The sequence below is a fragment of the Vanessa tameamea genome, chromosome 14 (assembly GCF_037043105.1).
Source record: "Vanessa tameamea isolate UH-Manoa-2023 chromosome 14, ilVanTame1 primary haplotype, whole genome shotgun sequence".
Taxonomy (NCBI): domain Eukaryota; kingdom Metazoa; phylum Arthropoda; class Insecta; order Lepidoptera; family Nymphalidae; genus Vanessa; species Vanessa tameamea.
Window position 1 is genome coordinate 9,076,995 of NC_087322.1, and position 19,194 is coordinate 9,096,188.

Below are 19,194 nucleotides of genomic sequence, written 5' to 3' on the forward strand. Positions count from 1 at the left end.
AGGTCATTACTTAGTAATTAAATTTATCTTACCTAATAATTTTACCACAGATAAATATGAGTGTAATTATTTTATGCTTGAAGTAAGTTTTATGATTACTAATTCTATTCCTATTTAACATTAAATTGTATTTTGGTTTATTTCTTATGAATATTTAAAGATTATACAAACAACCTTCTATTTAAACTACATTTATAAAATACTACGTACGTACGTATATACTAAGTAGTACTAGTAGTTAAAAATTATATCAATCAGCATGTTTGTTAGAAAATAATTACTATTTTAATTTTCAGTCGATAATATCACACTACGACGCCGTCAATGAATGTAGGTAATTTAAATACCACAATATTAAAATTATCTACATTCATTATGTAAATGATTAATTACTACAATAAATTATTTTTTAAGTAAATTTAATAACCGTTTTTTTTTGCTTTTTTCTAAATTATACTAATATATGCTAACAATCTGTTCCAATGCAAATCTATTTTTTTATTATAAAAAACAACACTAAAATATATTAGAGTCCTTTATTTAGAAATTAAATTATGAATACAAAATGAAAACAGAGCCATCTATTGTCCTATAATAGATAATATATTAATAGATTGGCAAAGCACCGTTTTGAAACGTCACTCAACAGTTCCACTTCCATGTCCTAAATTAGCAGCGCTAATCAATAAGTTCATAAGATGGAGCAGATGGCGACACTAGTGATCAATTAATATACTATAATGTTAGTGTAAATTGTAAATATGATATTATCATTATTTAATACAATATTTTTCATAAATATTCAAAACCCAATCAATAGATGTGAACGAATGGACTATTTTATTTAAATTATTTTAAAACGTCACTATATTGACTAGTTCTCCAAGCGTCAGCGGTCAGTCCAACATAAAAACGTAAAAGCTATACACCGCCATCTTGCGTTTGTAGTGTCAACTTGAAGTGAATTTGGTGCAGTAATTTTGTGATGTGTGCAAGTTATTGAAATCATAGTGTTCGTATCTTTGTAGTGTAATTGGTAAGTTGTTCATGAAATAAACACTAAAAACTTAAGGCGCAAAATTCAAGTATAATTCAGTAGAAATACAATGAAAATTCTATAGTACTTTTATGCCGTGTTAACTCATGGCAATAAACAATTACAATAACGATCCATTCTGAGATGTACGGCTTTAAAAATGCTTTTAAGTTGAAATACAACGTTAAAACAATATTTTTTTAATTTCAGTGTATCGTAACCTCGAAATGATTTAAAACATAAACGGCATAATGTCTGATGTAAAGCAAGTGAAAGTGGACAATTGGGGAATTTACTTCCTCCAGAGGCTTAAACATTTTTTCAATCGAACAGATTACTGCGACTTGACACTCCAATTCCAAGACAATGCACAACTTAAAGTGCACAGGCTTGTTCTTAGTGCTTGCACAGAATATTTCGAATTATTGGAGCGAACATGCGAAATGTATGAAGATTGTTTGGTTATGCCGGATGATCTGCAAGCCGATGTCGTAGTTCCCATTATAAACTTTATGTATACAGGGCAGCTAGAATTCAAAATGGATTTACTAGAAAAGCTATATCAAACATCTCTTGTTATGAATATGCCAGTTCTAACAAAGCTTCTTGCCTCACACCGAAGCCAACAATCACAAACAAATCATCAGACAAGGCCGGCTCCTAACAATTTCTATGGTAAAAGATATCTAAAACATTCAAAAGCTGTACTATCACCTAGCAGTAGCAATACCAGTAAGCGTAATTTCACAAATGCATTTGAAAATGCAGATACACCAAGAGCTAAGAAACCACATATTGTAAGTCGAACAGAATCACATGCTAAAAATGGTAGTCAAGAAGCTACAACATCAAGCCCAAAATTTCCTATCTTTTCTGAGAAAAATAAACACTTGACAAAGGAACCTCGTCCAACCCGGTACGAGTTGCCAGAAGAACTAGATGAAGATAATATTTTTGACAATTCCTTCATGAACATATCATACACTTCAAAACCCCTTATGGTTCATCCAGAAACAACGAAACAATATACCTCTAAAAGAATTAAGTTATTTGAAGAAGGCACAAGTTCTAGATTTATGCAAGGTTCATCAAATAATGACATTGTGGAATGCAAAAAAATTTCAGTTAACGATAGTCTCTTTATAGATGACAATAGTGTTGCAGATGATAATGACACATTTCAATCTCTACATGTTAAGGATGATTCTAAAGATGCAAGTCAACTCTTTGATCAAATTATAGACAACAATGATTGTTCCAATATAACAATAGAAACAAAAAATAATAAACAATCAGGAAACTTAGATCATGCCAAAATAATAAGTGAAGTGCTGAAAAAATACCCACATTTAGTCAAAAGTAATAAGCATATTAAATTAAAGATTCTTAACACTCCAAATAAGCCTAAGAAAACTCGGGCATCTAATATCTCAAATGAAGAGAAAGACAATAAAGTAAAGAATGAAACACCTGATTTTACGTATGAAACTGATGTTATTGACTCTAAAGAAGCAGCGAGGCTCATAGCATTAGGTGCAGAGAATATCAGGGGTCCCTGGATCTGTCTTATTTGTGGGACACCTGGTAAAGCTTTACATTTTACTTCCTATTATAACTTCCGTAAGCATCTTGTAGATATACACAATGAAAAGCCTGTACCGAATATATGTGAATATTGTGGGTTGAAGTCCCAAAAAAGAAATTACTTAGTTCACCATCAATTAACAAAGCATGGAGTGGAGCCCCCATCACATTACAATTTCCCAAAATGTAATTATTGTAAGTACATAGCTCTTAATGAAGCATTAATGGTAAAACATAAATTGACCCATACAGAAGTCAGGAGTTTTAGAAGAAATGTAAGTACTACAGCATTTACAACATCTAATTTAATGTTAGATCATGGACAGAAAAGCGGTAGTAAATATGGTGAAAGAAAACATAATTTGCAATGCATTTATTGCCTTAGAAATTTCTTACGTGAAAATAATTTATATGCTCATTTAAAAACGAATCACAAAGAAGCTGCTAAGAATGACGGTCTTATAGATGACTCTGATGAAGAACTACAAGAAGAAGAAGAAAAACCGAAATCAAAGCATAATTCAAATGAATCTTCTAATTACATCAAAGTGGAATTACCAGTTAATTATGACAACTCATTTGATGATAATAATGTGCAGTATCAAATTGAACGAAGAGCAGATGGTAATATACATGTCGTATCCAAAAAACCGCGTGTAGTAATGCCAATAACTAAACACAAGATATTAAACCCAGGCTTCATAATGCAAAACCAAAATAACTCTTCATTGCCTAAACAACAAAAACCAAAATCTACTATAAACACTACACTAAAAAGGAATGAGTATTTACAAGAGCTTTGTGTATCCCCAACTAGTAATGTTACTAATGAAGAAATTGTGTTAATTGATAATAATGAATATATTGTTCAAGATTTCCAATTAATTCCTAAAAAAGAAAAAAATATTGGAGAGTATATAATGACTAGTACAGTAAACACTAACAAAGATGAGTCGATACAATCAATCATACCTACAACGTCTATAGAATATCATAACATAACACATAATGCTAGTGGTGATGCGAAAGTGTTTGTCAAAAAACCAACAAATGCCAATCAGCCTATACAAATTGTTGTTTCAAATGAAGAAGAATATAAAGCTTTAGTATCTAACCCATCAGTCATATTTGAAGATGGAGATTCTAACAAAGCTTTAACTGTGTTAACTCCTGGAACTTCATCATTAGAAACTGCTACAATTGACTTAGACAATGCCCAATCTAATGATATGATGATAATTCAAGATGACTTTTCTATAAATGTATCTGAAACTGTTGCTGCTAATAATTCAAATATAGTTGTTGTGTATAGTCATCCAGTAGAAGACCAAAATAAACAGTATCAAATTATAACAACACAAGCAGTCGAAGCACAATTTGTTCCATCCTCAGCCATTATAACTCAAAATTACGAAACTGTTACAACTTGTACACCTGTTGTAAGTGCTCATACAGCATTAGATAATTCATGGCAGAACAATATTCATACAAATATTAATAAATTACCACTAACTTCCACTGACTCAGAATTACATACCATGACTGTAGCAGAATCAGTAACAATTTCACCTGAATCTGATTCTAATACTAATATTAATGAGTTTTCTGAAGTCCCAATAACAACATCAGAATCAGTTGCCATTAATATTAATCAAATTGTTGAATCACAAAACCAAACAATAGAAAACAATTTCAATGAATCAAATGTTTTACCTAATATTACTGAGGATATGAATAATGTACCTGTCTGTCAGCCAAGTTCTATCATCACACTTGAACATCCTACTATTGTCACTGATGATCTACAACAAACATTGGCTGAAAATAATATTCAGCCACTATCATCAACTGACCTAGATAAATCTGCTCCCATAAGTACCTTTATTAACACTATTGAGGAGCCATTAACTACTAATACACTAGAACCCATTACTGAGAATGCTGATCAAGTGACACCAAGTGAACTAGGTCCAGTTTTCGATGAAGAAATTTTAGTACCAGAAAGTCAAAGTTCTATTGCTGATGCTCCAACTGTTATTGACAGTACAATAGAAGAAAAAGATGTATCTAGTGAACCTTTAAACAAGAATGTTATTAGTGAAGTAGATAATAGCATTACACATTCATCAGATGAACATATAAGAATTGAACAATCTACTGATGGACCTTTGATCGAAGAAGAATCTAATGTTGAAACTGAAAAATTAGAAGAGCAAACAAATGAAATGGCAGTTGAGGAAACCATAGAAAATATTGCGAGAGATATTGGAGTAAATCCAAACACAACTGATAAACCAGAATCACCTAAAATCACTGAAAGCTTAGAAGCTAATTTGGTTACAAAAGTAGCAATTGCTCAAATAGAAAATCTAGCATCTGAATGGTCTGAAGATGAAAGTGAAACATTAACTGAAAATGAAAATAAGACTGATAAGTCTAATTCAGAAGCCAAAAACCATGATGTCAGTGAAATATCTGAGGTAGAAGAATCTATTGAAAATATTCAACAGGAAATGGATAAGCAAGTGTCTGTTGATTTAGTTCCTTACACAGATGAAGATGTAAGCTCATCACAAGATGAAAATTTACCTAAACTTCCTGAATTACAAGAAGTTAGTAAAGTGAGTGACGAAATTCAAACCAACTCAAAAGAAAAAATATCCTTACTTCTCAATGATTGGGATGATAATGATTCACAAGAAGATAACACACTTGTTACTTGTGAAGCTAAGATAAATGATCATGATCCAAAATCTCAAAACACTGATGACAACATAGAGAATGCTAGTGCTGTAGTAGATAAATCAGAAATAAGTAAAAATGATAATATTAAGAGTCTAGTTAGTGATTGGGATGAAGATGATGAAGAAAATAAGGAGTAATAAGGACTGATCTGAGAAAAATTAACTTAAATATTATATACATTTACATTTTATGTGTTTTTTTTTGTAACTATAATTATAATAATCCTAATAATTACTCCTATACATATTAGACATGAATTTTATATTATTTAGGAAATATTTCCTATTCATTCTTGTGTAAAATTTAAAACACAATTAGATGTATTGTTTTTTTTATACTTTATTGTAAATTATGAGATTTATTTCTGTACATTATATACATAAAAATGTACATTGTGTAATGTAAAATTATTATGTTTCCTTTGTAGCTTGAGTGTGTAAACCAATGTAATTTTACTGTAATAGTCTGTTATTGAGTTTTCTAAGTAAACAATCTAAAGTTTAGCTCATGTTAGTGTGCTTTCAATTATATATTTATACTATATACATACATTGTAATGTTAATAATTTGTAATGTTGAATATTATAAAATGTTGTTAACACTATCATTCAGTAAAGTAATACTTAGTCTCTGATTTAGCAAATTTTATTTACAATATGATAAAAAAGTGCATTATATTTGGACCACATCCCATGTTAAAAATACACAATGTATGGTAAATAATTAAATTAGATTATTATAAGTAAAACTTTGTTTGATTTAATCAGCTTTTATTCATAATGGTTATCATGAAACTATTTCTACAATAAAACAGGGCATGATATAGAAACAACAATTAAGTATAAAAAATACTATTTATTTATATATTCATTTTAGTACTAGCCAATTACACAATAATATCTTTCCTTAGGTGCATTTTAATTATTTGTCACTAAATAATTGTTAATTAAAACAATTTAAGTTTACAAACAAGTTGAAATAATTCAATGCATTTACATTACAAATGCAAAGACAATACTAGTGACATTTCTGCATAAATATAAAACTAATAGACAGACAAACATGGAGTCTGATTATTAAATAAAATTCACAAATAATGGAATATAAGTTAGATTTTAAGAACAGTGGACTTTTCCAAGACTGTTTCTTTATCACAGTTTCTTAACAAATCAACATAACTAGGAAATAACACAAAAATATACATATTAAAATTGAAAATAATAATGTTAGAAGATACTTTACTTTACATAGTGTTTTACGAGAAAAATCCTACATTTTATTTGAAAGTGCTAAAAGATAAATACAATATCATCTACGAAGATGAGAAAGTTACGGTAACAGATAGAAATTTATAGAACTATGATTGACCATTCATAAAAAGTTGAAAGAAATCTTATCATCTCAAATATCCTTAGTTTGATTATTTGAAGTTGAGGTAATTCCTAATTTGTATTTTTTTATTCAAATGATAAGCTTATCAATATTAATGTGAAGCAATGTAGGAAAGTTAGAGAAATAGATATTTCAAAATTTAGAAATTTTTTGATTTGGTAAACATTAATAATATGATTAATTTCTCTCTAAAGAATGTTTTATGTACATAATTAATTACATTATTTACATTTATATAAAGTGTTATTTATTGCTTAGTCATTAGATATTGAGACCAAAACATATTTGACCATGTAAGCAAGAAAAACAAAACCGACAAGCACAAAAAGATTAGTCAAAATATAGTACATGTTAGACTGTTGTTCAGTCACCACTTCACTACCACTGTTATTATTTGTGTTTTCTGTATGCAGGATTGCCTCTTGCCTTTCTTTCAGTAGTTGTTCAATCTCTTCTACATATTCAGGAAATAGTTCACAAAACATTTTGTTTTTTAGATTAATTTCGAGAGATTCTGCAGCTAAACAGCGCTTTTGGTAATCTGATGTCACGATGGAACCTAACGTTGGGGTTTTCTCTAGCATAAAGCTGAGCAGACCAGTCAAAATTGTAGAAATAGACCAAGCTGGGTTCCATGTGTCTGGGTGGAAATCAGTAATGCTAAGGCACAATTTTGTATTTGTCTTGAATCGTCCATTTGGAGTAATCATGTAGATAGACGGGGGCTTAAAAGGAAATTCTCTGGGAAATATAATTTTTCCATGATAGTATCCGCCTTCATATGGACTTTTTTCGGGGCCTTTTACAACGTAATGCCATTCTAGAATGTTTGAAGGAACGGGTTCCGCAGTCACATATGGTACAGGATCACTTTTCAGCCGGAGGTAATCTTGTTTTAGTCTACTAGTCGCTCCAGTAACCTTAGTTTTTGCCATTGTTTGTATAATAGAAAAACATGTAAGTCAACTTCTATTATATTTATTTAAATGTAAAACACAACTATAGTGTTCATGTCACGCATATGAAGTCGAAGAAATTAATATTAGTACAAAAGTATATAATTTTCGTGTAATCGAAGAATCCTGAATGAATAAATAGAATACGTCACTGCACATAGTCACTTCCCATGTGTCAAATTCAGAGATAGCAGAGTTGCCAGTACCATAGAGAGCTAGTACTGCTAGTCTTTATAATGGATATATAGTATATAAAAAAGATGTTTTATTTTTATTTAAATCGATTTAGCGGTCGTGGTGCTTTAAAACTGCATACTTATATATATATATGCATATATATACAAAGAAAAAACAATTTTAATATCATAAAAGAAAACACGAAATGATTCTTTAAAAATTTATTTGTCAGTAAATTAAAGCTTTCTGTATAAAACTAGTCAACGGTCAAATGCCACAATTAATTAGCATATTTCTTATTTCGTGATTAAGCTGCTTGATTGTATCTTCGTCGGGATTATCTTGCCTTATAAGTTGATCTCTTTGCATGATAAGTTCGCCGAGCTTATCGCTTGATGTAGTTTTAATTCCATTTCTATAAAAAAAATTAATTAATTTTATTAGGGAAGAATTTTTTAAACATACTATAAATATTTTTGTGTGCATATTTTACAAGAAATCTTTTCAATTTTCAAATATGTAGACTAAAATAATAATATAATACAATTGGATAGTATTTTCAGAAGTCGAGTATGATAAGTTATTAAAAAAAAAACTTCATCATATACAACATAGTGATAGTCTTATATCACAAGTACATTAAGACTAACACTAAATAGGTTAAAATTACTAAATATTTTTTATTTCTCGGTGGAAGCAGACAGCTTTATCAGACAGGATTTATCTGTAAATTGTTCTATTATGTTATATATATGTACATAGATAGATGATATATAGAAGGTAACAATCATAAGCAATTGTTGATTACATTATGTAAATAATGTGTTAAGAGCAATACCTACAAAGAGCATAATTGATTAAATGTAATATAACAAATCATCAGGTCATTAATCCTGTGCATTGTGTTAAAAATAAAAAATATCATTAATTACTATCAAAGATATATATACCAACTCACTTCAAATCACACAACTCCAATTCAGGGGCTGTAAAAAAAAATTTAAGAAATCAATTAACAAGAAAACATCAATTATATATTTAAATCATTGTATAGTGAAATTGAAAACGAGCCTCGCCGATTGAAATCAAGAAGTCGGTGATCATGGATAAAGTAGAAAAATTATATGGGATATTTTGATTCAATTCTTAAAACATGTTTTTTTTTCGTCAATATTGAACACTTACTCATAATTGTATGTGAATTCAATGCAGGACTATTAGCTAGAATGTCAACATAATAATTGTCTTTGAGTTTATCGATATCGACGTTGCTTTGATTTTCTTCCTTATCTTCGATGGGATCCAGGCTGAAAACAATTTGACAAATTATACAATAACTTTATGACTATAAATAATTAAAATGTATTTTGTATTTAAACAAAATATATCAAAAAAGGCCAACGACACGCGGTGTTCCCAGGCGGTCACCCATCCAAGTACTGAACGCGCCCGACGTTGCTTAACTTCGGTGATCGGACGAGAACCGGTGTAATCAACGTGGTGTGGACGTTGGCGATATTACATCGAAATTTTACGATTATAATCAATGAGAATTTATTTATATCTTAAAAGATATAAAAAGTAACATTATATGATTGAAAACAAACGTTTAAACTTTTTTTTAAGGAAGGAAACTGACACCGAACAAAATAATTACGACAATTTACTTCGTGTTAGGGCTTTATGCAAGTCCATCTGGCTAGGTACCCACTCATATATTCTACCGCCAAACGGCAATACATATATAGTATTATTGTGTTCCGGTTCGGAGGGTGAGTGAGCCAGTATAAGTACACACACAAGGGACATTACATCTTAGTTCGCAATTATGGTGGAGCATTCGTATAACGAGCACTGATTAATATGTATTACAGTACCAATGTCTTATGAGCAGTGGTTACCAAAAAAAACAACCATAGCAAACTAGTACAGTCAACCATTATCGGTGTGCATAAAAATTTAAACAAAACTAGTTCTTCTATATTTTTATTATTGATTACTTCTGCGAACGTGATGATTACAGGATGAGAGGATACGTCAACGTGCCCTTACCTCATTTCGCCCAACTGGCGCCTCTCCTGGCGCAGCTGGGTCAGCATTTGCCGACGAGTGCTGAGCTTAATGAGATGCAGCTCTCTGACTGCGCGGCCCCACTGCTCCTTGAAGAAGGCCTTGGATTGAACTGCACTATCCAACTTTTCTTCCAAACATCGCTGTAAGAGGCATTTATCATAACTTTAAATCATATACAGTATAAATAGGAGCCGTGATAATCTGGTTTGGATTACAAATTAATCTTAATGAAGGACTGCGTTTTGATATCGAACAAACACCGCTGAGTTTTCTTGTTGTTAATTTTTGTCTACAACTATATTGTTCATCTCGTTCTCGGCAGTGAAGGAGAAGAATACGATTGTGAGAATCATGCATGTTTTAAATGAAAGGATACATGCATGTTTTCTTCAACCTGCATTGGAGCACTGGGGTAAAATTTCCGAATACTCCTTAAGGGGAGAGGCCTTAGCCTAGCTGTGAGATAGTTACAGGATGATCCTTATACTTTTAAAAAATGATAAATTATTTTCTGGTTTAAGAGTTTTATTTCTCTAAAATGTATGTATCTAATTTTTGCCATATTAAAGAATTTCATTAAATAATTACGAAATAAACTACATAAAATTTTATTTTTTTTATAAAATCTAATTAATTGTGGCATATTAAAGAATTTCATTAAATAATTACGAAATAAACTACATAAAATTTTATTTTTTTAATTTTATATGTTGTTCAAAAATTAACGTTACATAATATATATATATATATATATATAGTAAAAAAAAATATAATTACCAATTCTTGTATGAGACTCGCAGTTTGATCTTTCGTTAGTCCCGAATATTTGTTCTCAGCCGTTTTTTCGAAATTCTTCATATTGTTCTAAAAATATACCTTAATGTAAACTTAGATTGTTTCCTCTAAAGATTCAAAAAATAGCCGCTAGTAGCAGTAGGGCTCATATTTTTTGGATATTCAGTATAAATTGTAATGCTTTTGTAATGAAATTGATTCTTATAATTTATTAAGTTTAAAGTTTCTGTATTTATTGGTGTTATTTACCACTACTATTGCCATTAGCAAATTTTACCAAATATTTCAGTGATCCGATTATCTAAAAAGGAATTGTATCACCGATCATTCTATTGTGAACTATCGTACATTAAGGATCGACTGGAATAAACGAACCATGGACCCTGACACTCTTACTTAAATATAATAGTAAATTTTGATTGACTTGACTGATTCAGATTATATTAGAAAAGATGGATTTTATTTCGTCAACATTTTCGATCTGATTTTTACTTAATACTAGTCAAGCCAAGTCAGAATTGAACTCTATATCAGTTTATGAACCAAACTGAGTGACATTTGCGATATATGTTTGGTTCAACGCTGAAATCGTTTTGATAATCAAAAACGGCCAACGACACGCGGTGTTCCCAGGCGGTCACCCATCCAAGTACTGAACGCGCCCGATGTTGCTTAACTTCGGTGATCGGACGAGAACCGGTGTATTCAACGTGGTGTGGACGTTGGCGATTAGACAATTGAATTATCAGAACAATTTCAAATATCAAAACAATTTAATTTTAAAGTAAATAGTCTGAATGTCAATGAATGTCACGCAAAATGACAATACGAAACATCTAACATGGTGCACTTACTCTCTGGTGATCTATAAATTAATTTTTTTCTATACACCCATATATGCTTCAACTTGTACCTTAAGGACATCATTCTGTTTTTCCAGCAGCTGCACTTTCTGCTGTAACTCTTCAATATTCATATCCTTCAGCTTGAGTTGATGATTCATATCGTCTTCCATCTTCTGCGACGCCTCTCTTAACTCCTGATACTTAGCAGTGTAGTGTGTTTCTAAAGCCTTCTTTGCGTCTAACAACTAAAAGACAAGATCTACATAAATATTTATATTTAAGAAAAATGAAATAAGTAATATAGTTACAACTACAACAACTAGACAATTAATATCATGTTAACAAATATTTATACGATACATCACTAGTAGTCGTATATGTTTCGAGAAAAGGTACCATACAAAACTGGTACAGCGATGCTGTTTATTCTATAATAGGAGCTGAACCTACAAGTTTTGGCCATATTAACGGTAAAATTTACATAACATTTTTATTTCATTTAGCAGTTTTGTTCTCACCAATAAGTATAACCCACACTACTACCCAGACCAATGCTTGGACGATATATTTTCTATATTCGAGCCAGTGTACGAGAACACGTCCACTTAATTTTGTCTGTGTGGTGACCACGATCGACGGGCTGCGAGCGATGCAAACTGGCCGTCTCGATCCCACTATTATATCCAGTTTGTGACGCGCGAAGGGCGGAGTCAACGGACCGCGGAGCACCAGCCGACCCGCGGCCGCCATAGCAGACCGCTAGTGCTTCCCCGCGTCGACCCCGCGTCCCCTTTTATCGTGCCCGCTTAATACGCTTTTATTTCGCCTTATAGTATTTCTTTAGACTTTCTTACGCTTTCAATATCTTCTCTTCTATTTTTCTCGTGTACCAGCTTACTGTTCTTATTTCTTATTACCGACTTTCTTTTTCAATTAATATCGTTAAACTTGAAGAATATATAATAATTATACAGTTTGTTGAGAGTTTTATTCCGACACACGATATTAACAAGCTATATCTGTTTATGTAGGAACCACCCCCTTATTACATATTTCAAACAGCAATACATAGGATATTTCGGTTTGAAGGATGATTAAGTTAATAAAACTACAGGCACAAGAGACATAACGTCTTAGTTCCCATGTGTAGCTCATTGAAATTATAAATAATGGTTAATTTTCTCATCGCGCTAATGTCTATGGGCAGTAGTAAACACTTACCATCAGGTACCCCATTTGCTCTTCCGCCTATCTATTTTATAATAATAACACACAGAAATATTTCACAACTTTTAAATTAAAAAAAAATAAGCATACGTGTTACATGACTGATTGACACCTTTTTTTTTTCATTATGCTTTATTGTACAACATGTAAAGAGGCCTTTTTTATCTCGCTGGAATCTCGCATTACGCGTTTCCCCCACGTGGAAGTGTATGTAGTATGAGGCTGTATGAGGGACGGTACGAGGGAATCGCCGGTGCCCTGAACGCCGAGTACATCTCGGTACACCGGAATACCCAATTAAAAACCAGCGGTACCCTCTCCGTCTCGTCGGCGGGCGTCATGGGGTCGCTATCGTATGCTACCGTGACGCCCGCATGTAAAGAACCAATGTCATGAGGAACAGACAAAAATATTGTGCAAAAGCGGTCTCATTGCTTTTCTCTCACACCAGCTTACCAGATAAATGTCTCCACCAAAGACCTACCTTCCTCTCTCTCTCCGTGTTCCTGTATCCGCGTAATCTAAAGTCCTCAGTGGCGCGGCTCAAGTCTGAGGCGAGGTTGCGACACTGTTCGATACCCTTGCTCAGCTTGTACTCCAACTCGCTTCGGCGTTTTGACCACTCGTTAGCGAGGAGGTCGAGATGATAATCCTCTTTACGTTTCAACTGAAAAAAAAAAATAATTAAAGAAATTACATTTTATAACACGACTCAAATAAAGAGGTATGTGGAACAAAGTATGTAAGGCAATGATATAATTCACAAAAAGTTGCTAGAAATTATATTTTGATTGTATTTCAATAATATGTTAAGTAAATTTATAATGACGCCTCGTTGGTCTATTGACTAGATATAAAGCCAGTGATCCTGAGGACCTGGCAGTATATCCCGTGTGGGGCCGATAGTTACTGGGTTTTTCCGTCCAAAATTCTCAGTAGCAATCCGGATTCTGGAGGTTAGGTGTGTGTACACTCCTATCGCTCGGAAGCCACATAAAACCATTGGTTTGGGCCTGAGTCGGATCAAGACTACGGGAATAGGTGCATTTATGTTGTGCTTGTATAATGCGTTTATAATGCACAACACAAGTGCAGCGTACAACAAAACCGAAACAAATGGACTCAACTTATTAAATATGACACTTAGTGTTATATTTCTTTATTCAATAAAGATATTTTAATTTGAATATAATTCGTTGGGATGCGACCTTTCGTAACCCTAACGCTCCTTTGCTCGAGAAGTCATTATCGATATACTGTGACAAAGTTCCATCCCGTTCTCATACCAAATGTTTTGCGCACCTGTATTTTGAATAGCTCCTGTTGTTTCTCCTTCCAATCTTCAAGTTCCTCGACGTATTTCTTCATGACAGCGTCGCGCTCTGCTGGAGAGAGTGCACTGGGTATTGCATCTACAAAGTTATAAGCGTTTAAATGTTACAAACAACAATTGAACAATTGTCTATAAACAAATTTCCATTTGTAACTGTATCGTAAATACGCACCGCTTTCTGTATCCTTTATACTTGTATCGCTCTTCGTTGTTTTCATTTGTACGGGTTCCCTGAAATAAATGTTATAATATATTTATGAAAATATCAAAAACGGCCAACGACACGCGGTGTTCCCAGGCGGTCACCCATCTAAGTACTGAACGCGCCCGACGTTGCTTAACTTCGGTGATCGGACGAGAACCGGTGTATTCAACGTGGTGTGGACGTTGGCGACATCTTAGCGAAAATACTCGATTATATGAATAATAAAAAACAAAATTAATATATAAAAGTTCTATCTATTTTTATACACAAGCTGTTTCGCAAGAATTCACACGATTTAATCGTGTATAAATAAAATATCTAATGCAAAAAAAGACAGACAGATTTCGAATTTAACAGAACAAACCAACTATGTAAATACTAACTCATCAGCTCAATACTATTTGTATAGATAATAATAATAATAACTTATTTTTATATTGAACAACAATATCAAAAACATCCCAGAGCTGTGACTGGTAAACTTTCAAATATTCGATATTTCAAAAATATATCTACAACTTATAATATATTTTGTTAAATAGAGAACATATAGTATTATTAAAATTTCTTTTGAATATGTCTGATATGGCAAAAAGATAATAGCAAAACCGTACTCTGGGTGCGGCGCGGGGCCGCCGGCGCGCTGCGCGTGCGCGAACGCCTCGCACATCTTCTTGATCAGCTCCGTCAGCTCGTTGGTCTGCAGCACTGCGTCGCCCGAAGCCGTTTTATATCTGAAGTTAGGTATCTTTTGTCATTATTACCCAATGTGGCGTTATTGGATATTATTTCTACATTAGGAGCTTTTATAATTTACTGTCACCGCACATTCTCTGTCAAGGATAATGCCATTACTTGGTATTGTCTCACTCTGCCTATGTTGCCGTAAGTCGTGTCTACCATCTGTTTATGTTAAATCTAGATATCTCGAAAATAAAGATTATTTTTTTACTTATCTACACCAAGGGACAAACTACACTGTTTTCTTTAATAATATCTTCATGACTGTACCTGCACATTTCGGGAACATTACAATTTAAGGCAAGAATAAAAGAAACATTTGAACATACCTAGTAGTATTTCCGGGTGCAATATTAGTATAGGCCACGCCTCCCACGTCGGCGTTCAGATCAGTGCAACTACCACTCTTGACTTCGAGGACGGGTCCTTTCTCCAAATATCCATTTCCTCTTTCGCTTTCTAGTTGAGTAGCACTTCTGGCAGATAAAAGAGACGGCTTCTAAATTTAAAAAATATGTTAATGCTTAAGTAAAAAGTTTTTATAATCATTATTTTAATAACTATGTGAAAGCTGCAGTTCAGGTATACGAGATTCTGTTACAGCGCCATCTGGCGGCGAATAACAATAAAGTAAATAATATAAAACTCAAAATAATCATTCGAACACTTCAAACATTGTCGAAGTTACTCATTACATTACTCTGAAACAGACTAATAATGCATATTACGTACCTACGTTTTTAGAAGCTTTTACCTAACTTGCAAAATTTGACATTTTATTTAGATCAAATTTTATAAATTGTTTATGTTAATTTAGTAGACAATAATGCACTATTATTATAATCATTACCAGATGAAGGAACTCCTCAACATTCGACAAGCATACTAAAAAAAATCGTATAGTTTTCTATACTTATTTTGAATTTTTTTTTACTATTAACTGATTATAAATAAGGTTTAGACATTATTAATTTTATTACAAATAGTTTAGATAAAGATAATAATTACTGGCATATCATTCTTGACTCCGAGATACTTCAAACTCATTTCCACATCCATATAAGGTTTTCTGCTATCTTTAGATTCACCCCCATCACATCTTAACATAAAACATCTTTCATGTATAGTCAGAGAGTTATCATTGTTGCAGAAATTATTCAGAAAGTGATCGATGTCATCAGTTGGAACCAGTTTACGAAGATCCATGCTGCATATACCTGGAAATTTACATTACAAAGTAGTTAGTAATAATACATACTTTCTTACATATTATTCTAGCTACTACTAAAACTGACTCAGAAACGCGCTTTACCTTCTAGTATAAGTGTTATGTTTATTATTTTATATTAGTTATTTAAGGGAAACAAAAAAACATCTCTTACATTGATACCTGGTTTATTCGTACGGAGGAAGATATGCTACAATATATAAAACATTTGAAGGTGACATAACACAGGTTTGATGTAAAAAAAGATTCAGTATATCTTGTTATGCTTAAGAATATGTTATATTATTCTTTGTCCTTAAAAAGGACATCAATACACTTCTGATCAGGGAGATAGGATTAGTATAATTTGTGGTGGCTTTACCACACACAAGCTGTACCAATGGCAATGTGATCACTGACCCACGTCTCCGTCGACTCGCAGTGTGGCCACGAGCTGGGGACAGCAGGCGAAGTATCGAGTGAGGCAGTCGAGCGAGCTGCGCACGCGCAACGACGAGCGCTGGTTCAGCTGCGCACGCGTGCCTGACACGGGTACTCTGCGTAATATATATTATCATGCAATATATTATATCTGGTAGTAGATCTTAAATATAATGTCAGGATAATTTTTCTTTACATTTGAAATATTTTATTAAATATTGCTCTCCTACATATTTCAACAATAACTTTTTATTACCTGTCAGATGTGATAGTATGTGTAAAAACTGAATACGTCACATAGCAACTTAAATCTTCATCCTTCGAATCAATAGGCAGCAACTGAAAAATCGCAATATTACGTCCACTTATGATTTAGCTAAAAAATTTATTCATATTAATTTAAATTACTTTCAGCAATCACACTCGAAATAAGCATAAGAAAATGATAATTAATTTCACTCACTAAATCAAAATTCTCAACTGTTCCTATTAACAACTCCAGCAGAAATAAATGGTTGTCGCTACCTATTTGTATAAGACCTTCGTCACAGATAAGCTTTGCTCGGAGTTCTGGAGAGGACACTGTTTTCTTACTCTCAACTATATAATCATCTGTAATGTATACAGCATTCTTCCTTTATCACATAAAAACCTCACTCAACCAGGTCATTATGACCAATTAACCATAAACATGTTTTAAAATTCCAAATGTACCATAATTATAAAAGAAAAGCTATAAACATTATAAAGTCTAGAATTAAAATATTCCAATGAATTGTTCTAATACATATTATATAGAAATATTTTACATTTAAATACAATATCATATAACACATTAAAAACTTACTCAATGATAAAAGCATAGTATGACTATCAGGTTTTGTAACATTTTTGTTGGAGCATACTGAAGGAAAAGCAACTTCATTGCTATGGAACATACGTAGCTCATTGCGCTGAAAATAAACAATAAAATTATATTCTCTATGCTCTCTCATCTCTCATTTGTAATATTATGTAAAATGTTCTTTTTTTTAAATATCAAATTTTCATACTAACTGGTGTTGGTGTACTTATTCTGTCTTCCACTGAGAGGCTCATAAGAAGCTGTGGATGACAGCATTTGCCTTCCGACTTCACACCTAGTAATTTGTGCCATGTGTGTTTTATCTAAAATTAAATATTTTCTATATTTATTAAGAAGTTCTTATACCACAGAAATTTTGAAGTATGTATTAAATATAGAGATGGAATTCATCTACAATATTCAGAAAGTTAAAGTTTATTTAGGTAAGTTCCATTTATGAAAATAAATTTATTTAAAAACAACAACACACAAGGCAGCTAATAAATAAAACTTTTTATGTATATTACGATAGTGATAAATCATCAGTTTGTTGAGGTTTTTGAAGTGAGGTATCTATTTTTTATTAAATTAAATTTAAAAAAAAATTGTTACTATTTGGTGAGAGCAACTTCTATTATATACATTAACAATGCGGTCAACAGCTGATGCACAACATTTATTCTGAAGTACTCTACTAACATAGGAGGTAAATAAAAATAATATTAAGTCAAACAATCATTACATATATGATGATGATGATGAGGAAAAACATTCCAAATAAGTAATATTACACAAATAAAAGCAATATTCAATGATTTATTACAAAATTTTGTTTTGTTATTAATTTATGATTCTTTGTATTTAAGCTACTTACATCAATAACCTTATTGTTAGGACAGGGCTGAGCTCCAAGTAGACTCAACAATAAATAGCCAACCTTGTCCTTTCTTCCTTGTGTACTGGTTGTGTAAACCTCAATTTTAACAGGTACATTTTGAACCCGTAAACTATAAGAGAAGGTAATTTATAATTTAATAAAAAATTAATCACCAAGCCAAGGTAGTTGGGTTTTGTTCAAATTGCTGATTGTAGAAAGAAAGTAATCAGAGTATAACTACTTTTATTAATAATGCCTAGATTCACTCACCTCCTAAACCGCCGTTTATCTGCCTCCCAAACAAGTTCTGCGTCAAACACTGGTGCATGAGATGGAACAACTGGATCCGTCTCTAGCATATAACCATTTAAAGAACCACTTACTATAAATGGGCACTTAAGAAAACCGAAACCAAGTCCTGAAAAACTTTTAATATTATGTACATAATTAAATTATATGATTATAACAAAAAAAAAGTTATTTGCCTTCTCTGACGTTTAGAACTATTTGGATTGTGGGACCTCTTAATTCATCCATCAACAGTTTATTTTAAAAATATGAATAAAATGTTAAAACTTGATTTTACACAACGTAAACAAATACTTCTAAATTCAAAAGAACTAATAATAGACAAGCAGACTAATTACAAAAAAAAACACTACACCTGACGTATACAAGTAAATATTGCCCTTTTAAAAATCTCAAATTAAAACTTA

The 19,194-nt window shown here is 32.0% G+C and overlaps 3 protein-coding genes and 3 non-coding genes across 6 annotated transcripts; 1 reads left to right on the forward strand and 5 right to left on the reverse strand.

The window, feature by feature from the left end:
• Positions 1–875: 875 nt before the first annotated feature.
• Positions 876–6,063, forward strand: LOC113398814 (centrosome-associated zinc finger protein Cp190). Its single transcript, XM_026637748.2, has 2 exons — positions 876–1,036; positions 1,247–6,063. The coding sequence occupies exon 2, from the start codon at positions 1,288–1,290 to the stop codon at positions 5,500–5,502; it is 4,215 nt and encodes a 1,404-aa protein (XP_026493533.2). The 5' UTR covers positions 876–1,036; positions 1,247–1,287; the 3' UTR covers positions 5,503–6,063.
• A 137-nt stretch (positions 6,064–6,200) lies between these two features.
• Positions 6,201–7,907, reverse strand: LOC113398815 (ubiquitin-conjugating enzyme E2 J2-like). The gene has a single exon (XM_026637749.2). The coding sequence runs from the start codon at positions 7,690–7,692 to the stop codon at positions 7,012–7,014; it is 681 nt and encodes a 226-aa protein (XP_026493534.2). The 5' UTR covers positions 7,693–7,907; the 3' UTR covers positions 6,201–7,011.
• A 189-nt stretch (positions 7,908–8,096) lies between these two features.
• On the reverse strand, positions 8,097–19,122 carry LOC113398528 (centrosomal protein of 120 kDa-like). The gene is made up of 20 exons (XM_026637304.2): positions 18,964–19,122; positions 18,749–18,896; positions 18,476–18,608; positions 17,814–17,924; positions 17,605–17,710; positions 17,221–17,369; positions 17,014–17,096; positions 16,737–16,873; positions 16,118–16,326; positions 15,439–15,608; positions 14,983–15,102; positions 14,336–14,394; positions 14,133–14,242; positions 13,315–13,497; positions 11,672–11,848; positions 10,741–10,827; positions 9,943–10,103; positions 9,076–9,197; positions 8,849–8,876; positions 8,097–8,305 (listed from the first exon to the last, which is right to left on the reverse strand). The coding sequence occupies exons 1-20, from the start codon at positions 19,013–19,015 to the stop codon at positions 8,158–8,160; spliced, it is 2,493 nt and encodes an 830-aa protein (XP_026493089.2). The 5' UTR covers positions 19,016–19,122; the 3' UTR covers positions 8,097–8,157.
• Positions 9,286–9,404, reverse strand: LOC113398846 (5S ribosomal RNA). The gene has a single exon (XR_003368940.2). It is a non-coding gene; the product is annotated as a 5S ribosomal RNA (ribosomal RNA).
• Positions 11,367–11,485, reverse strand: LOC113398840 (5S ribosomal RNA). The gene has a single exon (XR_003368934.2). It is a non-coding gene; the product is annotated as a 5S ribosomal RNA (ribosomal RNA).
• LOC113398845 (5S ribosomal RNA) lies at positions 14,437–14,555 on the reverse strand. Its single transcript, XR_003368939.2, has one exon. It is a non-coding gene; the product is annotated as a 5S ribosomal RNA (ribosomal RNA).
• Positions 19,123–19,194: the final 72 nt, after the last annotated feature.